Source organism: Sus scrofa, chromosome 5 (assembly GCF_000003025.6).
Source record: "Sus scrofa isolate TJ Tabasco breed Duroc chromosome 5, Sscrofa11.1, whole genome shotgun sequence".
Taxonomy (NCBI): Eukaryota; Metazoa; Chordata; class Mammalia; order Artiodactyla; family Suidae; genus Sus; species Sus scrofa.
In genome coordinates this window covers 12,482,231-12,501,995 of record NC_010447.5, presented here as the reverse complement: position 1 = coordinate 12,501,995, position 19,765 = coordinate 12,482,231, and the positions used below count along the sequence as shown (strand labels likewise).

General features: G+C 49.7%; 1 protein-coding gene across 4 annotated transcripts in view; it reads right to left on the bottom strand.

The window, feature by feature from the left end:
• Positions 1–19,765, bottom strand: part of SYN3 (synapsin III) — a 484,255-nt gene continuing 464,490 nt past the window's right edge. For 3 of the 4 annotated variants that reach the window (XM_021091550.1, XM_021091552.1, XM_021091549.1), the window contains exons 11-15: positions 18,769–18,871; positions 13,485–13,619; positions 12,550–12,637; positions 6,488–6,779; positions 2,918–3,050 (exon numbers count right to left, since the gene is read on the bottom strand). In XM_021091550.1, the coding sequence (XP_020947209.1) occupies positions 2,918–3,050; positions 6,488–6,779; positions 12,550–12,637; positions 13,485–13,619; positions 18,769–18,871 (751 nt within the window). Of the gene's footprint in view, positions 3,051–6,487; positions 6,780–12,549; positions 12,638–13,484; positions 13,620–18,768; positions 18,872–19,765 lie in introns of all 4 variants that reach the window. The other variant, XM_021091548.1, reaches the window with a different exon arrangement.

Genomic DNA, 19,765 nt, shown 5'->3' with positions numbered 1-19,765 from the left:
TTTTTCTTCACTCTTCATTTGCATTTTATTTATTTCATAGTTGCCAACCTAATACACATCCTAGGCACCTGCCGGGCGCTGAACAATGCTGTGCCCACAGAGCTTGTTCACGAGATGCCTGCACCAGCTATCTTTCCCCTGAGCTCCTTTCACAGCAGATTCAGATGAGAACTTCCAGAAAGTAGCTGATATTCAGGCTCATGGGACTTGCTACTGTATTTGTTACCAGGGGAGTGAAGGCCCATCACCCCCGTAGTTCTGGAAAGGTAGACCTGACTGCCCCCTCAGCAGGGACTGGGCCAGGGGGCGGTGTGGTGACGACGAAGAGGACACAGGGGATTCATGGAAGAGAAAGAATACGGACGTCCCAGTGCCCCTCGAAAGCTGACTCGGCATTTCATCAAACGACAGTGCCTTTTATCACGCTGACAGGAGGAAGGTCTGGAAGAAGATCTTTTCTGCGGCTGGTGGAGGAGTCCACTGAGGCCGCATTTTAAACTCCCTGTTCGTTGTGCTGCATGTCAGCACAAACCAAACGAATCTTTGTCATGTTTCAGCCTCATCGAGTCAGCTTGGAGGGAAAATGCTAGCTTTTCTTTGGGTCCAAGTTGTGAAACAAAGCAAAAAATAACAAACACAACCTTTCCGAATCTCTACAGTGTAACTCCCGCCTGCCTTCGTTTTGTCCTTTCTCATTTAAAAAATGCCCCAATGATTAAAGGTTGAGTGTTTGGGGGAACATGTGCCCGTGTGAGGAAACCATCCATCTGGGGCTCAGTGGTCTCTACATTCATGCACACACCAACCAGAAGATTTATTTCAATGTGTTGATTCTAAAACTCATTCTTATGTCATGGATCACCTGCACATGGTTATAAAAACCGAGGTGCCTGGCCTGATAAAGGATCCTGTGTGACTGTACTGGGATATCTGGGAAATAGGGTTTGAATGTTGGGATGCTTTTAGGGACAAGGGACAGAATACAGGAAAGTGGGAACATTTAAGCCATGTAATCACTGTTTTTGGAGCCACTAGTGTTGCTCAGCAAAGGAGAGGGTGCCGGCTGTAACGATCCACCAGCACCATTTCTCGCGTAGCCGCAATCCCATGCATTTCTCGTTAGCGGTTTTCTAACTTCAACACGCGTTCAGAACACTTAGGAGACTGACAAAGACACAGCTTCTGGGCCTATGACCAGTAAGTCTAGCTCCTTTGGTGTGAAATGAAGCTGGCTACGCCCGTGGCGGTGACCCACGCTTTGAGAAATTTTGTCTAGCCTATCACCACTTTGTTGTTTGTCTTGGGCTGTATTTTATTACTAAGTGAGAATGGGGTGAGACAGCTTGAGTTCATCTTCTGATCTTAATTTCCGGTGTAGAAAAGTGACAATTGCCTCATGTATTTCCTGCGTTCTTAATCTCCTAAAACACGTGGTTTTGTGGTGCTACCCCCTGCCCCACAAGTTGCCCGCATGCTTTTACTCAGAATGCAGCTCCAAGCCAAGGACACTCCTTTTTACTTTCTTCTCTCTCTTCCCTGGCAACAGTGAGGGGAAGACATGCCTCATGTTGCAAAGTGGGCTGGAAGGGGCTAGCGTGGCTGTCTAATATCCTCAGCTCTTTTTGGAACCAGGAGGCTGGTTCTGGCACCTACAACGTTTCTAGCACCAGGTGCGTGGTGGTTTGGGACATCCCTGTGCTCCATCTGATCACGAGGCGTCTGATGTAGGGAGAAGAACACTGGAAAGGGAGACAGGCCTACGTTTTCCAGCTCTGTGGTTAACTTGTCAAATAAGTGTGGGTTAAAGTTAAAGCTAATTTCTTTACTGCAGGAATTCCCAGAGCCTGTAACATCTACTATCCTTCTAAAAAAATTTAAAATATAAACAGTGTTTCCTAAACATGTTTGACCAGGGGGACCGTTCTGTAATTGAGTAACCTACCAATGCCTTGTTGTACACAGTCTGTGTAACGCCGAGCTGGAAGTGACTTCATTGCACTTTCTGATCCTGTGTCATCGATCTGCTCCTTGCCTCTGGTTCCTTGCATATCCTTGAAGAGGAAACAACAGTCCTGGTGGGAATTCAGAGAGACCAAACAGCGGTGTAATGCAGACTGGGTGGAGGAGCCCTAATCTAACTCCTTCCTTGGGAAGTGAAGGCATCTTCCCCCACTGGGAACTGGCAATGACTCCTAAGAGAACCCGTGGTCTGCTCTTGGCTGTCCCATTTAGGACAGCACCTGGGCGTGACAGCATTGCAAAGTCTGCCCTGCTTCTGTTGTGTTGTGAAAGACCTCACGTGTCACACAGGATCTGGATTTTTTTCATGGTGCTCGGGATCCACTGGTGGTGGGTATGATGGGACCTTGGCCTGCCTGGTCTGCGGGGCTGTCTCTTGAGCCTGGATGAACTAGCCAGGGTAGATGGTAGGTTTCCCTGGCTGGGCTGTTCTCCTTTTGTTTGCAAAACACTGTCAAAAGCTTATTGCCTCCTACATTGCTGAGGTCTGACTACAGTCTGCACTTGATAGAGGTGGGGCAAGGCTCAGAGGGGCCCTTCCCAAAGGCAAGCAAAACACTAACAAGAAATGTCAAAACTAGCCACACACAGACAGTGCACTTGGTTATCTGAGGCAGGGAAGCAAGCATCTGGGTGGGCAGGTTGAGGTGACGCCCGTCTTGAAGGCCTGTTTGGAGAACCTGGAGGCTCTCAAAGGCCCAGCGCTCAGTTGGACAATGACAGAACGTCACTGTAAAGGGGAGTGGAACACATGTGGATACTCAGTTCCTGGATCAAAGGCATTGGAAGTATATTCTCAGGCCCTCCATTCTGTTCCGTCGGGAACCAAGGCTGAGATGGGTGATGGAGCAGGAGGGCGGGGAGTGTAACGAGCACCCCGCTCCCAGACTGGACGGGGCTAGTCAGAGAACAGGCTGGCAAAAGACTTCCTCAGGTTGCGGATGGTTTCGGCCTTGGCCTCGTCCTCACTTGGGGTCCCGCGCTGGGTGGTGTCCGATGTGCTGAGGCTGTTCGTCAGGGACTGGGATTTGCTGAAACAGAAAGGCAAGGGAGATTGGGGGCCACAAGGCCTGGGGACCCCTGGAAATGAGTCGGGGGGCTTGACTGCAAGCCAACTGGGTTAGCCCCACCCCAACAGGATATTAAGACCAGAATCCAGACATCCCAAAGCTTCCATGATGCTTCCACACAATTAACCTGCAAGGTGCTTACTGGTAGCCTCCATTTTTAGGCACAGAAATTGGGGCACACAGCAAGTAACAGGGCAGCATCCAAGCCCCCCATTCCTTCCATAGAACCTGGCTGCTCAGACAGCAGGTGTGACCAGTGGGAGACTTGAGCAGCTTTCCTGCCTCTAAGTATAAATCCACTTGGTAAACTGTAAAGTGCTGTACTATCAAGTGCTGTTATGGTTGTTTCTCTTATGCTTTCTAGCACCAGTTCAGGACTCAGGAGTCTGTGTTCTAGACCTGTCTGCCATCTACCCCTCTGGCTGTGAGCAAGCAACTCACTGCCCAGGGCCTCCTTACCCTCGTAGTCTCACCCACCCCCAGGCCTCTCTAGCCCCGACATTCTGGGCTTTAATTCCAACTCTTCCCTGGAGCCTTTATTGCTGGATCCAGCCCATTCTGGAATTCTCATGGTGCTACTATTTGAACACCAGTGTCTGACCCTTTGTGCAAGCCTAATGCTAGGTGATAAATGAGATCCAGGCCCTGCCTTCAAAGGGGCTCACAGTCCAGGGGAGGTGACAACCATGGGAAGAGATCTACACATGGCCTTGTCATCACGTTAGAGAACTGAAATCCTCTTCCAAGCAGGGCCTTTTAGGGGTGTTATCCAGAGTGGGCATCCGATAAATACCTGCTGACTCGAACTGAACCAAATAATACCTTAGAGCAACAATGCAAAATATTTTAGTGTTTTTAGCTAGATTACTGTAAGGTTGGTTTCGAAACCTGGCTTAAATCCCAAAGCCCTCATCTGTCCTGTGCTTATTTTCACACATGACAGGCTGTCACAGATGCACCTGTATGGTGCCAGCAGCCTTCTAAGCACTAACTGTGCCTAAACTCGTTTTAATCTTTATGAGAGCCCTGTGGGGTAAGTACTATTGTTCCTGTTTTGCATGTGACGAAATTTAAGCACAGAGAGGGTGAGTAACTTTCTGAGATCGCCCAGCTTTTCAGCAGCAGAGCTGAAACTGAACCCAGGTGGTCTGACTCTAGAGTCTGTGCTGTCAGCCGCTATGCCTATTGCTGAAGGACCACATGCTGATAAACTAAAAATGCACGTGTCCTTTGATCCAGCGATACTATGCCAGGTATTTTCTATACAGCTGATCCCACGCATGTAAGAAACAGCGTGTTTTCAAGGCTATTCACTGCAGCCTTCTAATATAAGAGCAAACCAAATTTCCATTTCTGGTGGATTAGTTAGATACATTATAGTACAACTATACCTGGAATACTATACAGTTGTGAGAGCGAGAAAATGTCAATGAACTGAGTGGAAGAGCTCCAGGATTTATTGTTAAATGTGAAAGCAAGGAGCAGGATGGCATGGATAGTGAGTACTGCTGATTTCATAAAGAAGCGGGGGGAATCAGAACATATATCTTTGTGTTTGCATAAGGCAGGAACATGCAAGGAGCTAACCAAAATGGTTGCCTCTGGGGAGCAGGGGGCAGGAAGTGACTGGATGGGAATGAGGTGGGCATGAGGGTTTCAATACAAACATCCCCATCCTTTAGACCTTGGAACCACGCGAATGTAGAAAAGCTATGGTTAGCATGACCCCTAGGTTGGAGGGCCTCTGTTCAACCCTAGCTCTTCTACTTCTTAACCGTGGAAACTTTGGCAAGTTATCAATCTCTTTTTCTGCTTACTCACCTGTAAAATGGGGATAAGAATAGCTAGTAACTCCTAAGCTTGTGAGAATTAAGAAGAACAAACCAAGTAGGTAAAGTGCTTGGTACACAGTAAGTAGATAATAGAGGTTAGTGATGAAATTATGATTCTTAGTATTAGTGTCTGGAGATGAAGGAAGGAAGGAACTTTCCAAAGAAAACACATGTGGGATCTCTCTTTTGACCTCACACCAAGAGATGGGCTTGAGGACTTCCCTGGTGGCCTAGCAGTTAAGGAATTGACATGGTCACTGCTGCAGTTTGGGTGCTGAGATGGGTTCCCTGGCGGGGGAACTTCTACATGCCACGGAGAGAGAGAGGGAGATGGGCTTGAGCGGAAACAGGAAAGAGGATGTGTATGTGCGGGATGGATTTTTTACAAAATTCAGCAACACTTCCTCCCGTCTCTGTAATTTAGCCTTTCGCAATGTGACTTTGCAGGTTCTCCCATCAAGGGCCTGTCTCCCCACCTCTTTAATCTGGGCTCAACCATGTGACTTGTTTGACCAAAACCATGTGATGGTATGAAATGACATCGTGCGGCTTCAAAGGCCTTGAAGTGTCTAGTTTCGCTTTTTAGAACCTAATTCTACCATGTGAGGAAGCTGGGCCCAGCCTACTGGAGGATGAGGCCCAAGGAGAGTGAGAGGCTCAGTGGACAGGCCGCACCAACAGGCAGATGTGTGCAGGAGGCCCTCTTGGACCATCCAGCCCCAGATAAGTGGCCAGATGACTGTAGCTGCAAGAGTGATCCCAGGAGAGGAGAGCTGCTACATTGAGTAAGTGAAAACAGAAGAGACCAGTTAAATTTGAAACTCAGATTAAAACCCCCCTTTTTTTGTATAAGTATATCCCATACAATATTTGAGGGTATACCTCTACTCAAAGTAATTCATTGTTTATCTGAAATTCAAATACAGCTGCGCATTACCGGGCAACAGGAGAGACCAGCAAAAGATCCTCTAGCTGAGCCAAACTCAGAACAAACTGCTGAACTAAAAAATTATGAACAGGAGTTCACGTCATGGCTCAGTGAACCAGACTGATATTCATGAGGACATGGGTTCGATCCCTGGTCTCCCTCAGTGGGTTAAGGATCCGGCGTTGCTGTGAGCTGTGGTGTAGGTCACAGACTTGGCTTGGATCCCACATTCCTGTGGCTGTGGCTTAGGCTGGCAGCTATAGCTCTGATTTGACCTAGGCTGGAAACTTCAATATGCCATGGATGTGGCACTATAAAGACAAAAAAAAAAAAAAAAGAACAAAGAAAATGCTTATTTTCTAAAGCTGCTGTTTCTGGGTGGTTTGTTCTGTAGCAGGAGATAACTGTTACATGGATAAATGGAGGCTCACAAAGGGGCCTAATCTATACTCTCACCACCTGGGCCCTGCCTGCCATGCAAGTTCCATGCTCCAGGCTGCCTTCTACCCATTTAAAGTCTGAGTGAGGCCTCTCTGAGTCTTCCTTTGACTCCAAGTCCTTGACCCTGAGCCAGCCCACCTCTGCCCACACCCCTAGAGGTCCACCCCTATAGCTTTCTCAGTTCCCAAAGCACTTACTTGAGATGGGGGTGGGGTGGTGCTGGCTTCTTGGACTCTTCACCCTGCTGGGAGGTGCTGCGGCCCTGCACAGGGGGCCGGGACTGTGAGGTAAGGGTGGTGCCTGGCTTGGAGGCCTGGTTTGGAGAGCTGCCCCCAGATGCTCGGGATAGCTGTGGAGAGCCTGGTGATCTCTGCTGCTGTGGCGATCCAGATGAGGGGCTCAGGGGTTGCTGGCCTTGTGGGGAGAGCCTCTGCTGGGAGGGGCTTCCAGATCTTGGGGGCTGAGGAGACTGAGCTTGGCGAGGGCCCCCTACAGGGAGGAAAAGTCATTACATTCAAGTTTTTTAAGGATAAATATCTCTGTGCACAAGTATCGCTTCAAGGATGTTAATTATAGTGTTTTTTGTAACAGTGAAAAGCTGAAAACAACACAAAAGCCTAACCACAGGGGAATTGACTAGGAACTTTAAGATACATTCACCTAATAGAAAATGCTATGGTTATCATATGACATGGCAGAATAATATTAAATGACATGGGATATTGTGGATAATAGGTGGCTAAATATATACTGCTAGACCAAAAAAGCAGCTTATAAAACATTATTTAGTTTAATTCCATTTTTGCATATCTCTCTCTCTCTATATATAGCTAAGTAAAAAAGAAAGACTGGGAGGTTATGCTTTAAAATCAGTGTGTCTCAGACTTTAATGGCATATGAATCACCAGGGCAGCTTGTCAAAATAAAGATTCTAATACAGTAGGTCTGGAGTGGTGTTTGAGCTGAACTGTGTCCCCTTAAAAAATTCGTATGTTGGAGTCCAAAACCTCCCTGTGACTATACTTGGAAATAGGTCCTTAAAGGAGGCAATTACTGTTAAATGATGTCATAAAGGTGCAGCCCTAACCCAATAGGACTGGCATCCTTATAAAGAAGAGAGAGAGGCCAGGGACCTGCACACACACAGGAAAAGCCACATGAAGACACAGGGAGGAGGTTCTCTCTGCAAGCCCTGGGGAGAAGCTTCACCCCTGCCAGCACCTTGATCTTGGACTTCCAGCCGCCATTACTGTGAGAAAATAAATGTCTGTTGCTGAAGCCACCGGTCTATGGTATTTTGTCACAGCAGCCAAGCAGACAGACACAGGTGAGGTCTGCATTACTAACAAGCTCCCAGGTGGTGCTCCTGCTTTTCCTCCTCCGAGTAATGAGGCAATGAGCAATGATGACAAGAGTGGTGCCATCACGAGGGACTCACATTCTCTTCCTTCTGCTCACTGATGTTTTCCACACTGAAGATGTATTACTTTTGAAACAATGGAAATAATTATCCCTTACTTTTGGATAGCTCTCTAAACTTTTCTAAGATCTTTCAAAAACAATATGTCATTTGATCTAGAGAGAGGTTGGTGGGAAGACACCATTCATCTCATCATACTAAGGTGGAAAGAGCCTCGGTAAGGTTTCATAACCAGAAGGGGTGACCACAGAAAGCCCACTGAGGAGCTTGGCTTCATCTCGCTGCACAGAGTATATAGGTTTTTACCTACAAATGAAGGGGTATCACAAGCTCAGAGGTTTCAGCTGCCAGAAATAACCTTGAGTGGAATTCTAAGGCCCCAAGCAAGCAAGGTGCACTCTCCTCACCCTCTTACCCAGGTGTCAGGACTGCTGACTGTGAAAGGCACTTGCTGAAGCAGACTAGCTGCCTGCTGGTCTCTTCCCTCGGACACACCAGCTCCCGGGGAGTGGGGTGCACCAGGGTTATTCTCACCATGCTTTGTTGAGAGGATAGGAGACTGGGAGTTAAAATGGGCTCCAGGTCATCTGTGAGACTCCCCCCCTTTTTTTCTTTTTTATCTTTTTAGGGCTGCACCTGTGGCATATGGAAGTTCTGGGCTAGGGGTTGAATCGGAGCTGCAGCTGCCGGCCTGTGCCACAGCCAGATCTGAGTTGCGTCTGTGACCCATACCATGGCTCACAGCAATGCCAGATCCTGAACCCACTGATCAAGGCCAGGGATCAAACCTGTGTCCTTATGGATACTAGCCGGGTTCTTAACCCACTGAGCCCAATGGGGAACTCCACGTGAACCCTTTCATAGTGTGGCTTCCACCAGTGTGAACTCCACAAGTGTCTACTGGGCCCCCTTTATTATGTCCTGGCTGTGGCTGGGCACCATCACAGCTCTGTGGGTTAGGCATTATTACTATCCTCATTGTACAAAGAAACTCAGTCCCTGTGAGTTGCTCAGTGTCACTTCCAGCAAGGGAAGGAGCCTAGTTTCAAACCTAGATCTCTCTGACTCAAAGCTGTTTTCTTTTTCTTTTCTTTACTATACCACACAGGGCGGCACTTTGTGCAAATTAAGAAAAGGTGCTTTCCTCCAGTGGCAGCAGCTCTGAGCCAGGTGCAAAGGGAACAGGGACTAGATTTCAGCCAACCTCCCCCCTCGGATTGTCCCAGTTGGGCTCTTTGCAGAGGGCACGACCTGCATATCTAGTGGCAGAGCCCTAGGTCCTGACTCCAAGCCTTGCCATTAACTTGCTATGTGACCATGGGTAAGTCACTCCTCTCTGGACCCTTGTTTATAAAAGGACTATAGTCATCAAACATCCCTCCCAATTTGAATCTCTGTGAGCCTGCGTGACATTTTCCAGGTTAGACTGAATTACTGCACCGATTTAGCAATGGACTGCCCATGACTTGATTCATTTTTAACCTCTTTCATGACTATATGTCCCAGTAGATTGGAGGATCCATTGATAACAAAACTCAAACACTTATAGGGCCAGGCAGATTCATAAGTAAATGAAGCAGGCAAGTGTCAGAAAAACCTTGTGGTTTTAAAAAACTTTCCCACTTGAGGTACAAACACAGTTCAGAGACTTATCTAAAGAGATACAAGTCTGAAGAAAATGGCAATTGACACTGTGTCACTGTGGAAGTGCCACTAGGGAGGAGTAGGGCCTGAGGCAAATGGAGGGATCCTTGCTCCATCCAAGGGATCAGCTGTTACCGAATGTCAGTGAGCGTTGCTCTGCAGGTCCATTGTTTCTAAAGCTCCCGCCCTACCAAGAGAATCTGAAAACCTAGAAGTTTATGTAAAAGCTCCTGTTTGTTTATTTGTTTGTTTATTTATTTCCTTCCTTTTTTGGTTACACTGATGCATATGGAAGTTTCCACGCCAGGGATCGAATCTGAGTGGCATCTCTGACCTTTGCTGCTACAGCTGTGGCAACACAGGATCCTTAATCCACTGAGCCAGAGATGGAACCAGCAATGCCCCAGAAACAAGCCAGACCTTTACCGACTGTGCCACAGTGGGAAAGCCAAAGCTCCTGACTTTTTTTGCTTTAAATTTTTTTTTTTTTTTGCTTTTTAGGGCTGCTTTTTTTCCCCATGGCATATGGAAGTTCCTGGGCTAGGGGTTGAATTGGAGCTATAGCTGGTGGCCCATACCACAGCCCCAGCAATGTGGGATCTGAGCCGTGACTGTGACCTACACCACAGCTCACGGCAAGGCTAGGGATCGAACCTGAATCCTCATGGATACTAGTGTGAGAGCCACAAGGGGAACTCCCCAAAGCTACTGCTTTTTAAATATGACTTTTTAAAGAAAACCCACTGCAGGTCCAAAAAACATGTTTTCCACTTTTATATTAAATCTCCCGCCCTTCCTTTCACCTCTGCCCCACAAGGCTGATGATATCCTGGAAAACCTGGATACTCATTCATTACCTAATCATTCAGTCCCTATTATACAGCTGGGGTTCATCAAGAGACACTAGTTATTTCTTTCAGCTTTTCAGCAAACAATTTAGTATTTTTTGTTTGAGTGCAAACAGAAAACGCTAACTTATATGTAGAAAATATTTGCCTAAGTGCAGGATGGGTGCTAAAAAATGATGAGGTTCATTAAAAGAAAACTTCACTTGAGTTGAAAATGAGTAGAGAGTTAAAAAAACAAGTTAATAATGTGATCTTGTTATTTGGGGAACTCAATGAAAGCTTTGTGTTTTAATTAGCTGGTTATTTTTAATCTGAGTAGTAATTCAGTGAGCATTTTCTTTAATTACCTTAATTGGTTTTAAATTGATTGTTTTTCAACTCACTAAAAGTGTGTTTAGCCTCATGTACCTTAAAATAATATCTCTTTATCAAGTGCGTATCTACTCTGGGCTGGAGAGGAAACCAGAATACAGTAGCTCTCTGTTTAAAAAGTGCTCTGTTCAAATGTGATTTAAAAAAGTAAGTCCTGGGGCAGAGTGGGAAAGGAGAAGGTAGGGCAGAGGTACAGTGAGAGCCTGGAAGAGTGGTGAATAAGACATTTTTGAACATTTATAATTATAGAATTATTGCCCAGCAGGAGGGCAGTGGGGCTGCCTTAGTTATAAGGATTATTAATGGGATTAATCATTAAGAACAACATGTATATTATAATTTCTAGGAAGACGGCTTTTAATATACAGGTTATAGAAATAGTTATTAACAGTAAATCAGTGGTAGTAAGAACTAGCCCCTCTAAGCACCACCTCCACCCCCGACACCTTGCAGGTCACTTCACTTTTAATCTCCCAGGCAGCTCCCCGTAACAAGTGAGGCAGCCGTCGTTTCCTCCTTTATCACTGGGGGAACTAGGCTCCAAGACGGGATGCAAGTTGCCTGAGACTGACCTGGATGTGGACTCCAGCGCATGTTTACCTGTGTCTGAAGCAGAACACAGTGTTTGCTGGTACACAGTTGTGTACGTCATGCCATTTCCCGTCTCTTAAATGTGTTCTGCTTTCCCAAGAGAAGCATAGACAAGAAAGATGAATGGGGTGTTTTATCTAAGGCCCACTGAAAAGGAAGCCATTTGGTGCTCAAGGCTGATTTTCCCAAGAAGCAATGAATCTGTTACTTTGAGAAAAGCGACTGGGAAGGCCAGAATGGCAGTACCACTTTTGATCCAGCAGAGCCTTATAAGATCACCGTGCAAATGCCTGGCCTGTCTTTTTTCTTTTGGGGGCTTCATCTGTGGCATATGGAAGTTCCCAGCCTAGGGGTTGAATCAGAGCTGCAGCTGCAGGCCTACACCACAGCCACAGCAGCTCTGGATCTGAGTCGTGTCTGTGACCTACACCACAGTTCACGGCAACGCTGGATCCTTAATCCACTGAGTGAGATCAGGAATCGAACCCTCATCCTCATGGATACTAGTTGGATTCATTTCCGCTGAGCCACAAGGGGGAACTCCTTGGCCTGGCTTCTTGGTGCAAAGTTGCCCTGAGGCTCCAAGCTGGCACCAGAGCAGTGAGTGTGCCCACAGGGTTCTGACTGTAAGAGAGGATGGGCTGGTCTCCTCCCCAGGCCCAAGCGTGGGAACACCTGAGCAGGTGGCAGCCTGAGAGAAGTTAGTTATTGCCACGATTTCTTTTCATCTCGTCATCAATAGCTCATCCATTCTCTAATAATGGCAGCAGTTATGCAGTAATGCTGAGAGATCTTTTGGGGAACAATTTCAACTGACAAGGATATATACAATATTCCAGGCACTTTCCAGATCTGGAAGGCCAGACTTGTTAACCTGCCATTTTCTTGCACTTCCTTGGACAAAGCCTCAACATCCACCTCAGTAGAAAGGAAATACTGTCATTTTCGCTGTTGACAAGTTGGGAGGCTGAACATGAGAAAATAAATGGGATGGCCCCTAGCACAGTGCCTGCTACATATAAGGTGCTTAATACATTTGCCTTCTGTCTTCATTTCCTCCTTTCCTGATTTTTTTTTTTTTCCCGCCTCACGAGTGGCAGGTGGAAGTTCCTGGGCCAGGGATCTAGCCTGTGTCATGACAGTGACCTGAGCTACAGCAGTGACAATGCCAGATCCTCACCTGCTAGACCACAAGGGACTTTACTCCTTTCCTGACTTTAAGGGGGTGACAAACCTCATAGTCTCCTTCATTCTGCATATCTGGGGATAAAGTATTAAGACGGAGTTTTCCAGAGTGCCTTCTGGAAGTCACCTGTGGTCCTCAGTGCATTTCAACATCCTCGCTGGATGGTTTCTCTCAGTGGGTGGCTCCTGTGGGTCTTACCTTGTGTGGGTGGCCGAGGCTGGGGCTGTCCAAGTGGAGGCCCCAGCTGGGCTTGCCCGGGGGATTTTGCTGGTTTAGTCTGAGGAGCCTAGAGCAAGAGAAGAGATCACCACAGTGATTTACTTCCCGGATGGGAGGGCGGGATATATAAATACCTGTTCATTACTAAGGTAAAAATTACATACAGGTTGTAAGTATATAGCACGAGATTTTACATGTGGATGTATCCGTGTGCCTGCCGTGCAGATCCAGATAGAACGCTTCCAGTGAAGGCCGCCCTGTGCCTCCTCCCGGCCAGCAGCCCCCTAGAGCATAACCATCATTCCTGTATCTGTTATCACGGGTGTGTTTTTGTCGGGGGAGGGGGTGCAGGTTTTGAGACTTGCTTTTCCAGAAAGCCAGGCAGCTAGCAAATTCTTTGGAGAATGATCTAGTAATTCATGGTGAGGACTGTGGAAGGGAGGAACTCCGTGGGAGCGTGTCGAGTTTGGAGGATGGGCAAATGGGAGATGCAATAGTCTCTATTGACTGGTGTCCTGGGAGGGCATGCGTGTACATGCTCATGCACACATGTGCGGACACACACACACACACACACACACACTCCTGCTCTTTGCTCAGGCCCCGGATTGAGGGCAGTGAGGGGACAACTGGTTTCTTATGTTAATAACCTCTGCCTACACACACCCAAAGCCCGGTTGAAACAAGGTTTTTCTACCCAAGATGGTGGAGGAGGAAGGGCCCCTTGGAACCTCCCAAACTCCCCTGTCAGGAGCAGGGGTACAAGCTCCCCCCAGAAGCCAGCCCACACCCCATTCCTTTATCCCCAGGCTAATTCCCCTATGGGGGTGTTTCCTCTGGCTCAGGACTCCCATTCTCAGACAGCCAGGCCTTTCTCATGGCTACACAGTCTCCCTTACTCCCAAAGACATTACCCAAGGCCTCAGGGGCGAGGGCACTGTGCCCCCTGGCATCAGGAGTTGGCTCATTTTGGAGACGACGAGGTCGGCCATCAGCTGTTTGTCTTCTTCCACGTGTTCTCCAATCAGGGGCATTGAGCTGTCCATCACCTGTGGAAGAGAAAGGAGGCCTAGGGAGCCCTCATGCCAGGCAGCTAAGCAGTGCAGCTCAGGAGGGCGGGCTCAGCGCTCAGGACAGAAGTGACCACTAGATGGCAATGTTCTCCATGCAAAACCCAGCCCAGCGCCTCCGCTGGGAATGACCCCCGTGGAGACGACCAGTTTGCCCACAGTTGGGTCTAAATCAATTCCCTGGATTCAGTTCAATTCAGGCTACATTTGCTGGACCTCAGACATGCAACCAAGGGTTCAGAGCCTCTGCTGACCTTTTCTGCTCTTTTTTTGGGGAGCTGGTTTCCGCCTCTGCCTCTTCCCCATCTTGGCCCTCACTCAGGCTTGGGGCTAGTCCTTTGAACTTTGGCCCAAGGTCAAGATTTTCCACCAAACTGGAAGCAGTGAAGGTGGGGGCTTGGTTATGACCAAAAAAAAAAAAAAAAAAAAAAAAAAATGACATGGGTTGGCGCTGACCCAGGGTTGGGAGAGAAGAGGCAAGGCCTGTTCTCTGGGGCTCTGGCAGAATATACTCCTGGAGACAAACGCCTTCCACAGGGAGCAGGCTGCTTCTCAAAGCAGGCACAGCACTTGTATTGGGAAGAGGCCTGAGAGATCATATTTGAACATCTGCTCTTTTTGCAGATGGGGAAATCAAGGCCCAGAGATGGGAAGGGACTTGCCCAAAGTCATGCCTGCCAATGATCCAGGTAATTCTCCAGGCACGGGCAGCTGTAGAATTCTCAAGGGGGAATAGGGCCTGGGCAGCCCCTCTGTCTCCTCCCTCACTGCGGGAATGCAGCTTGTTTACCCACCCGCCCCCATCAAATGAACTGTCTTGTCACCCCTTTTCCTAAGCTCTGGAGTCCCCAGGTTCTCTCCCCTGTCCAGGTGCTTGTGCATGTCATTCCCTCTGCTCACTTGTTATCAGACTCATTCCTTCTCACCCATAGGGGAACACCTGGCCAGCCCTCCCTCTGGGAAGCCCTCGTCTGTTTTCCTGCTGTCCTCACTTTGCTTGTCCTGTGGGAGAGCTTACCCCATGGTGCTGTCATCTCCTGTTTATGTGTGTCCCCAACCAGACTGTGAACACTTGAGTTGGGGATAGGCCCTGTGTCCTGTTAGACAGGTGTGCCCTCAATAAGAGCCTGCTGAATGGAGGAATGAAAAACCCTCACAGTAAGTCCTGTCCATAATGATAAGGATACTGAGAAGGGCTATATTTCATTACACTGTGCCAGGTGCTGTTCTAAGCACTCGATATGGATAATTTCACACAAACTTCAAAACAGATCTTTGACACAGGTACTATCATTATCCTTGTCATGGTGGGAAGGCTGAATCAGAGAAGTAGCAAGTTCAAGGATAGTCTGCTGGCAAGCCATGCATGGTCCTTCCAAGTCTCACCCATCACTGAGCAGCTCTCTTTGCTGTGGAAATAGGAGACCTGGATTCCAGGCTTTGGTTCTACTGTAGACTTGCTGTGTGATCTTGGCAGGTCACTTTTCCTCTATGTGCCTGTTGTTTTCCTCAACTGTAAACTGAGGGGTTTGGGCAGCTGCAAAAACCCTTCCAGCTGGGATTTTCAGGAGCCTGTGAGTCTAAAGCACCTACTATGGTTGGGAAGCTGAAGAGCAAACTCAAGGATGTGAATGCAGATGCTCTTACGGACAGTCCTGCAAAGTGTCTTCAGACTGAGCTCCTTATGAGTTGGGCCTGGGTCCTTGGCATCCTGGATCCCAGTGCCCGGCACACGGACAGTCTCTCAGGCAGTGTGGGCTGAGCTGAGTTATAACCGTGGAGTCTAAGTGTGCGCAGGCCTATCCTTTCTCCCCTGAACCTGCCCACCCCTTTCTGTTCCGGTTTCTGTTTCCTATATTTCCTGCAGTGGAAAACAGCCGCCACAAGGAACCTGAGGTCAGAGCATTTTGGAGTCCCCACGGTGGACATAGCCAAAGGAAGTGGACATTCTGGTCTCCCCAGGGAAACATTTTTTTCCAGTGAGCAATGTCATTGCTTGGACAGGTCATGGAGGACAAGTTCAAGGGTCTTTCCCCCGAGTATTTCACTGTGAGGACCTTCACAAAACATGTCCCACAAATTTTATGTCCTCACCACAGAGGCGGCTGAAGAAATCAGTATTTTTGGATCTCTTCTGTCTTTTTTTTTCCCCAACTGGGGAAAAAATATCTTTTATCTTCTTGGTAAAAAGCTCCCCATCTCCCTTGACCCCACTCTAAACTGAAAAGCCAGGGAAACAACTCTGCAATGTTTCTGAAAGAAAAAAAGAAAATCTAAAAAGTCATTTTCCCCTCCCTCCTGTAACATTTTTGGAAGATGTTTTCTTGTTTTTTAAAGTCCAAACCCACTTTTTTTTTCTTTTATTTTAATGTGAAAGGTCTTTCATTCCTGACCCTCTGAATGTCTGGAGGTAGGGAGCCTTGGCCCCTCGGGTACAAATTTTTGTTTCCTGAGAGGGAATTTTGAGGAAACTCAGAGATGCAGGAGCTCTTGAGGGCAGAGATAATGCTGAAGCAAGACAGAAGGGGCTGCACTCCCAGGAGGGAGGGGAAGGGAGTGCAGGGGTCCTTCATCTGCTGATTGCCTCTCGCCTCCCAGGTGGAAGCTCTAAGGGACAGTGTCTCTACTATTGTGTTCACTGCTGTATCCCCGTCACCTGGCTTGGGGTCTGGTGTCCAGAGCAGGGGCTCAATAGCGGATGAATGAATGGATGAATGAATCCATGACTGCATGTGTGCCAAAGCTGTGTTCATGTCTGGTGGTCTCTGTGCAGAGATGCAGAGGCAGGCGGGCCAGGAAGGGTCTCAGGAGAGGCAATACCCCCAGTATTGGCCTGCAGCTCCCAGGCATCCTCAGGAAGGTGGGAGCCTTCTTCCTCCAGGGAGCAGCCTGGCGCTTGCTTAGAAGCAAGTACACAGGCCAGCAGTTCAGCTCCTTCAATGTCCTCTGAGGAGGGGTTGGTGAGGGGACTTGAGGGGAGAGCTATTTTCTAGAGCAGGACTGAACCTGCAAGTATAGATGCAACTCATCCTTGGAAGCTACCTGGTCTTTCTGGGGTGGGTGAGTGTGGGCAGAGGAATGGTGTCCACCCTAGACTCCCTCCCCTTCACTTCCAAGCTGGCTCCTCCCTAGGCTGGAGTATGAAGGCCCGCCTGGCATGGCTGGGGGCGAACAGCAGGGCTCCCATCCATGGAGTCACCTGGCCCTGCCGCGCTGTGGGTCCTGGGTGTGGAGCAGACACGCGGGGATGGAGGACTGGCTGGCTCCTGCGGTCACCCCGGCCATGTGCTTCCCATTAGCCGCCCACACCCCAGGGAGGGGGGCAGCCGCAGGGCTCTCCCTCACGTGTCTTGGCCTTGTGTCAGCACTGCCTCTCTGCTGTGGTTTGAGGAGAAGGCCATGGAAGGGAAGTGCCGTAAGGAGCTCTGGGGGGTGTGAGTGTGGAGTGGCGAGGCTAGGGAGGGAAGGGAGAACTCTGAGCCAGAGGGCATTTTCAGAGGAAGCAATGGAGAGCCTTGGGCTGGGGTGGTGGGGGCAGGGGACAGGGGGCAGGGAAAGGGAGTTAGGATGGGACATGGAGACTGTGAAGTGAGGAAGGACATGGGGAGCCATGGAGGAAAGAGGGGGACTGTGGCATTGGGGGAGGCAAGGGAGGATCCACGGAGGGGAGAGAGGGATTGTGGGATTGGGGGGAGGCATGGGGGGAGTCATGGAGGGAGGGGGGATTGTGGGATTGGGGGGAGGCATTGGGGGGAGTCATGGAGGGAGGGGGGATTGTGGGATTGGGGGGAGGCATGGGGGGAGTAATGGAGGGAGGGGGATTGTGGGATTGGGGGGAGGCATGGGGGGGAGTCATGGAGGGAGGGGGGATTGTGGGATTGGGGGGAGGCATGGGGGGAGTCATGGAGGGAGGGGGGATTGTGGGATTTGGGGGAGGCATGGGGGAGTCATGGAGGGAGGGGGATTGTGGGATTTGGGGGAGGCATGGGGGAGTCATGGAGGGGAGGGGGGATTGTGGGATTTGGGGGAGGCATGGGGGGAGTCATGGAGGGGAGGGGGGATTGTGGGATTTGGGGGAGGCATGGGGGGAGTCATGGAGGGGAGGGGGGATTGTGGGATTTGGGGAGGCATGGGGGGAGTCATGGAGGGGAGGGGGATTGTGGGATTGGGGGAGGCATGGGGGGAGTCATGGAGGGAGGGGGATTGTGGGATTGGAAGAGACATAGGGGGAGCTATGCAGGGAGATGGGGACTGTGGAGCCAGGAGAGACATGGGCAGCATGGAGGGGAGATGGGGATTGTGGGACTGGAGGAGGCTGGGGCCTCTGGAGGGAGAGGGGCATTGTGGGATTGGGAGAAGGTGGAGAGGAAGTTGTGGGGGTGTGGGGAGGGTGATGAAAAGACTACAGAGACCTGTAGGCAACAGCTCTGGAGGACATCAGGAACTGTGGGCCTGTGGGATGCATGGGCTGCAGGAAGTTGAGGGGGAGAGTCTGGGACTCCGAGCCCCTTTGAGCCTCTCTCTTACAATTAATTTTCCTTCTATCACGCTCCGTTCCTAACCTTCAGCGCCCTTACTTGTTTACTATTCTTTCCTGCCGGCCTGTCCACCCCATGTCTGTCTTGCTTACTGGCTCTGTCTCCTGAGCTCTCCCACACCAAGCCTAAGGGAACTCCTGAGTACATGTTTGTTGAATGAACAGATGATGGAATCTCTGCATGGTGACCAGGGAAGTGTGCCCTCTTTACACACTTGGACACTGAGAAAATAGAAGAGGCCCAAGGAGACAGAATCTTGCCAATTCTTAGCTACTGCTCTTCTCCTACTGTTGGGGCCACAGGTTGCAGAAAACTGCCAAACCTCCTGCCTAGAGCTCTGGAGGCTCAGCTCAGAGTCCCTGGGCGCAAAGGCTTTAGATGTGGCCAAGGGTGGGGACTGGGGGGTGGTAATTGAAGGTGGTGGGTGAGAAGCCTCTGGGAGTCACTTGCTGAGGCCTTGGCACCATGTGCCCCAGCCATGGGCTAAGACACAGCTGACCACGCTGAAGGCCACACTTGGACTCCTTCCCACTGACGTGCCTCCCTGGGAGTCCAGCCAGGCCAGGAGGAGCTCCTCCTTCACCTCTCACCTCAATGATGTAATCTCTGCCATCCTTGCTGTGGACAGCCTTGACAGCACAGATGTCCAGGCCCCCAAACATCTCTGAGCAGCTGTCCACCCACAGCCTGTACCTGCAGGGAGGGACAGACAGTGAGCATGTGGAATGGGGAGCAGGAATGGGGAGCAGGGACAGGGAGGAGAGGAAGAGAGGCAGACAGAGGTTGGGAGAGACACAGAGAGATGCACACAGAAGAACAGGCCATGAGACAGGTAGCGACACACATACGCCCATTCAGAGATGGAGAGAGACAAGACATAAGAGACAGAGAAGCAGCAAGAGAAACAGAAAGGCAGAAAGACAGAGACACAGGCAGTAGGAAAGACAGAATGGGTAAAAAGGGAAGCAGAAACACAGATGGACAGTGAGAGAGAGAGAGACAGAGAGGGAGAGAGACTAGAAAGGGAGCTAGGAAGGCAGGGTAGAGGAAGGATGAGGGGGAGAAGGAACAAGAGTTGGGAGAGATCTCTGTGAACTGAGCCTACCCCTCTAGCACTTTGCTGGCTCCCCAGTAATAGGGAGCTTGCCCTACTCCCATCTGGAGCTGTCTTGGATACCCAGCTTCCCTGAAACCCTTTTCCCTTGGGAATCCTGCGTGAAGGGACCTAGGAATCTCTCCGGGGCCACCCTCCCAGCCCCAGCCTATGGGGACAAAGGGCTCATTCTCTCCCTGTGGGGATGGAGGCAGGGGAGCCTGGCAGGCTGCGCCTCCCTGGTCTGGGGGCCTGGCCCTCTGGACCCACTGCTTTTGTTCCCTTTCCAGCCACTCGATGGCTGCAAGGCCCGTTTGCTTTGCAGAGAAAGATCTCAGCGCTGGACTTTGACCCTACAACAAGGGGATGGTTGTATCTGGAGAAGTTTTCCCGGCCTGGCACTTGGCTTCCCTTGTGGTGGCTGGATTTGGACTCACAGGGGACTTTGTGTCAATGTTCTTGCTTCTCTCCCCACTCTGCAGGGTCACACAGGG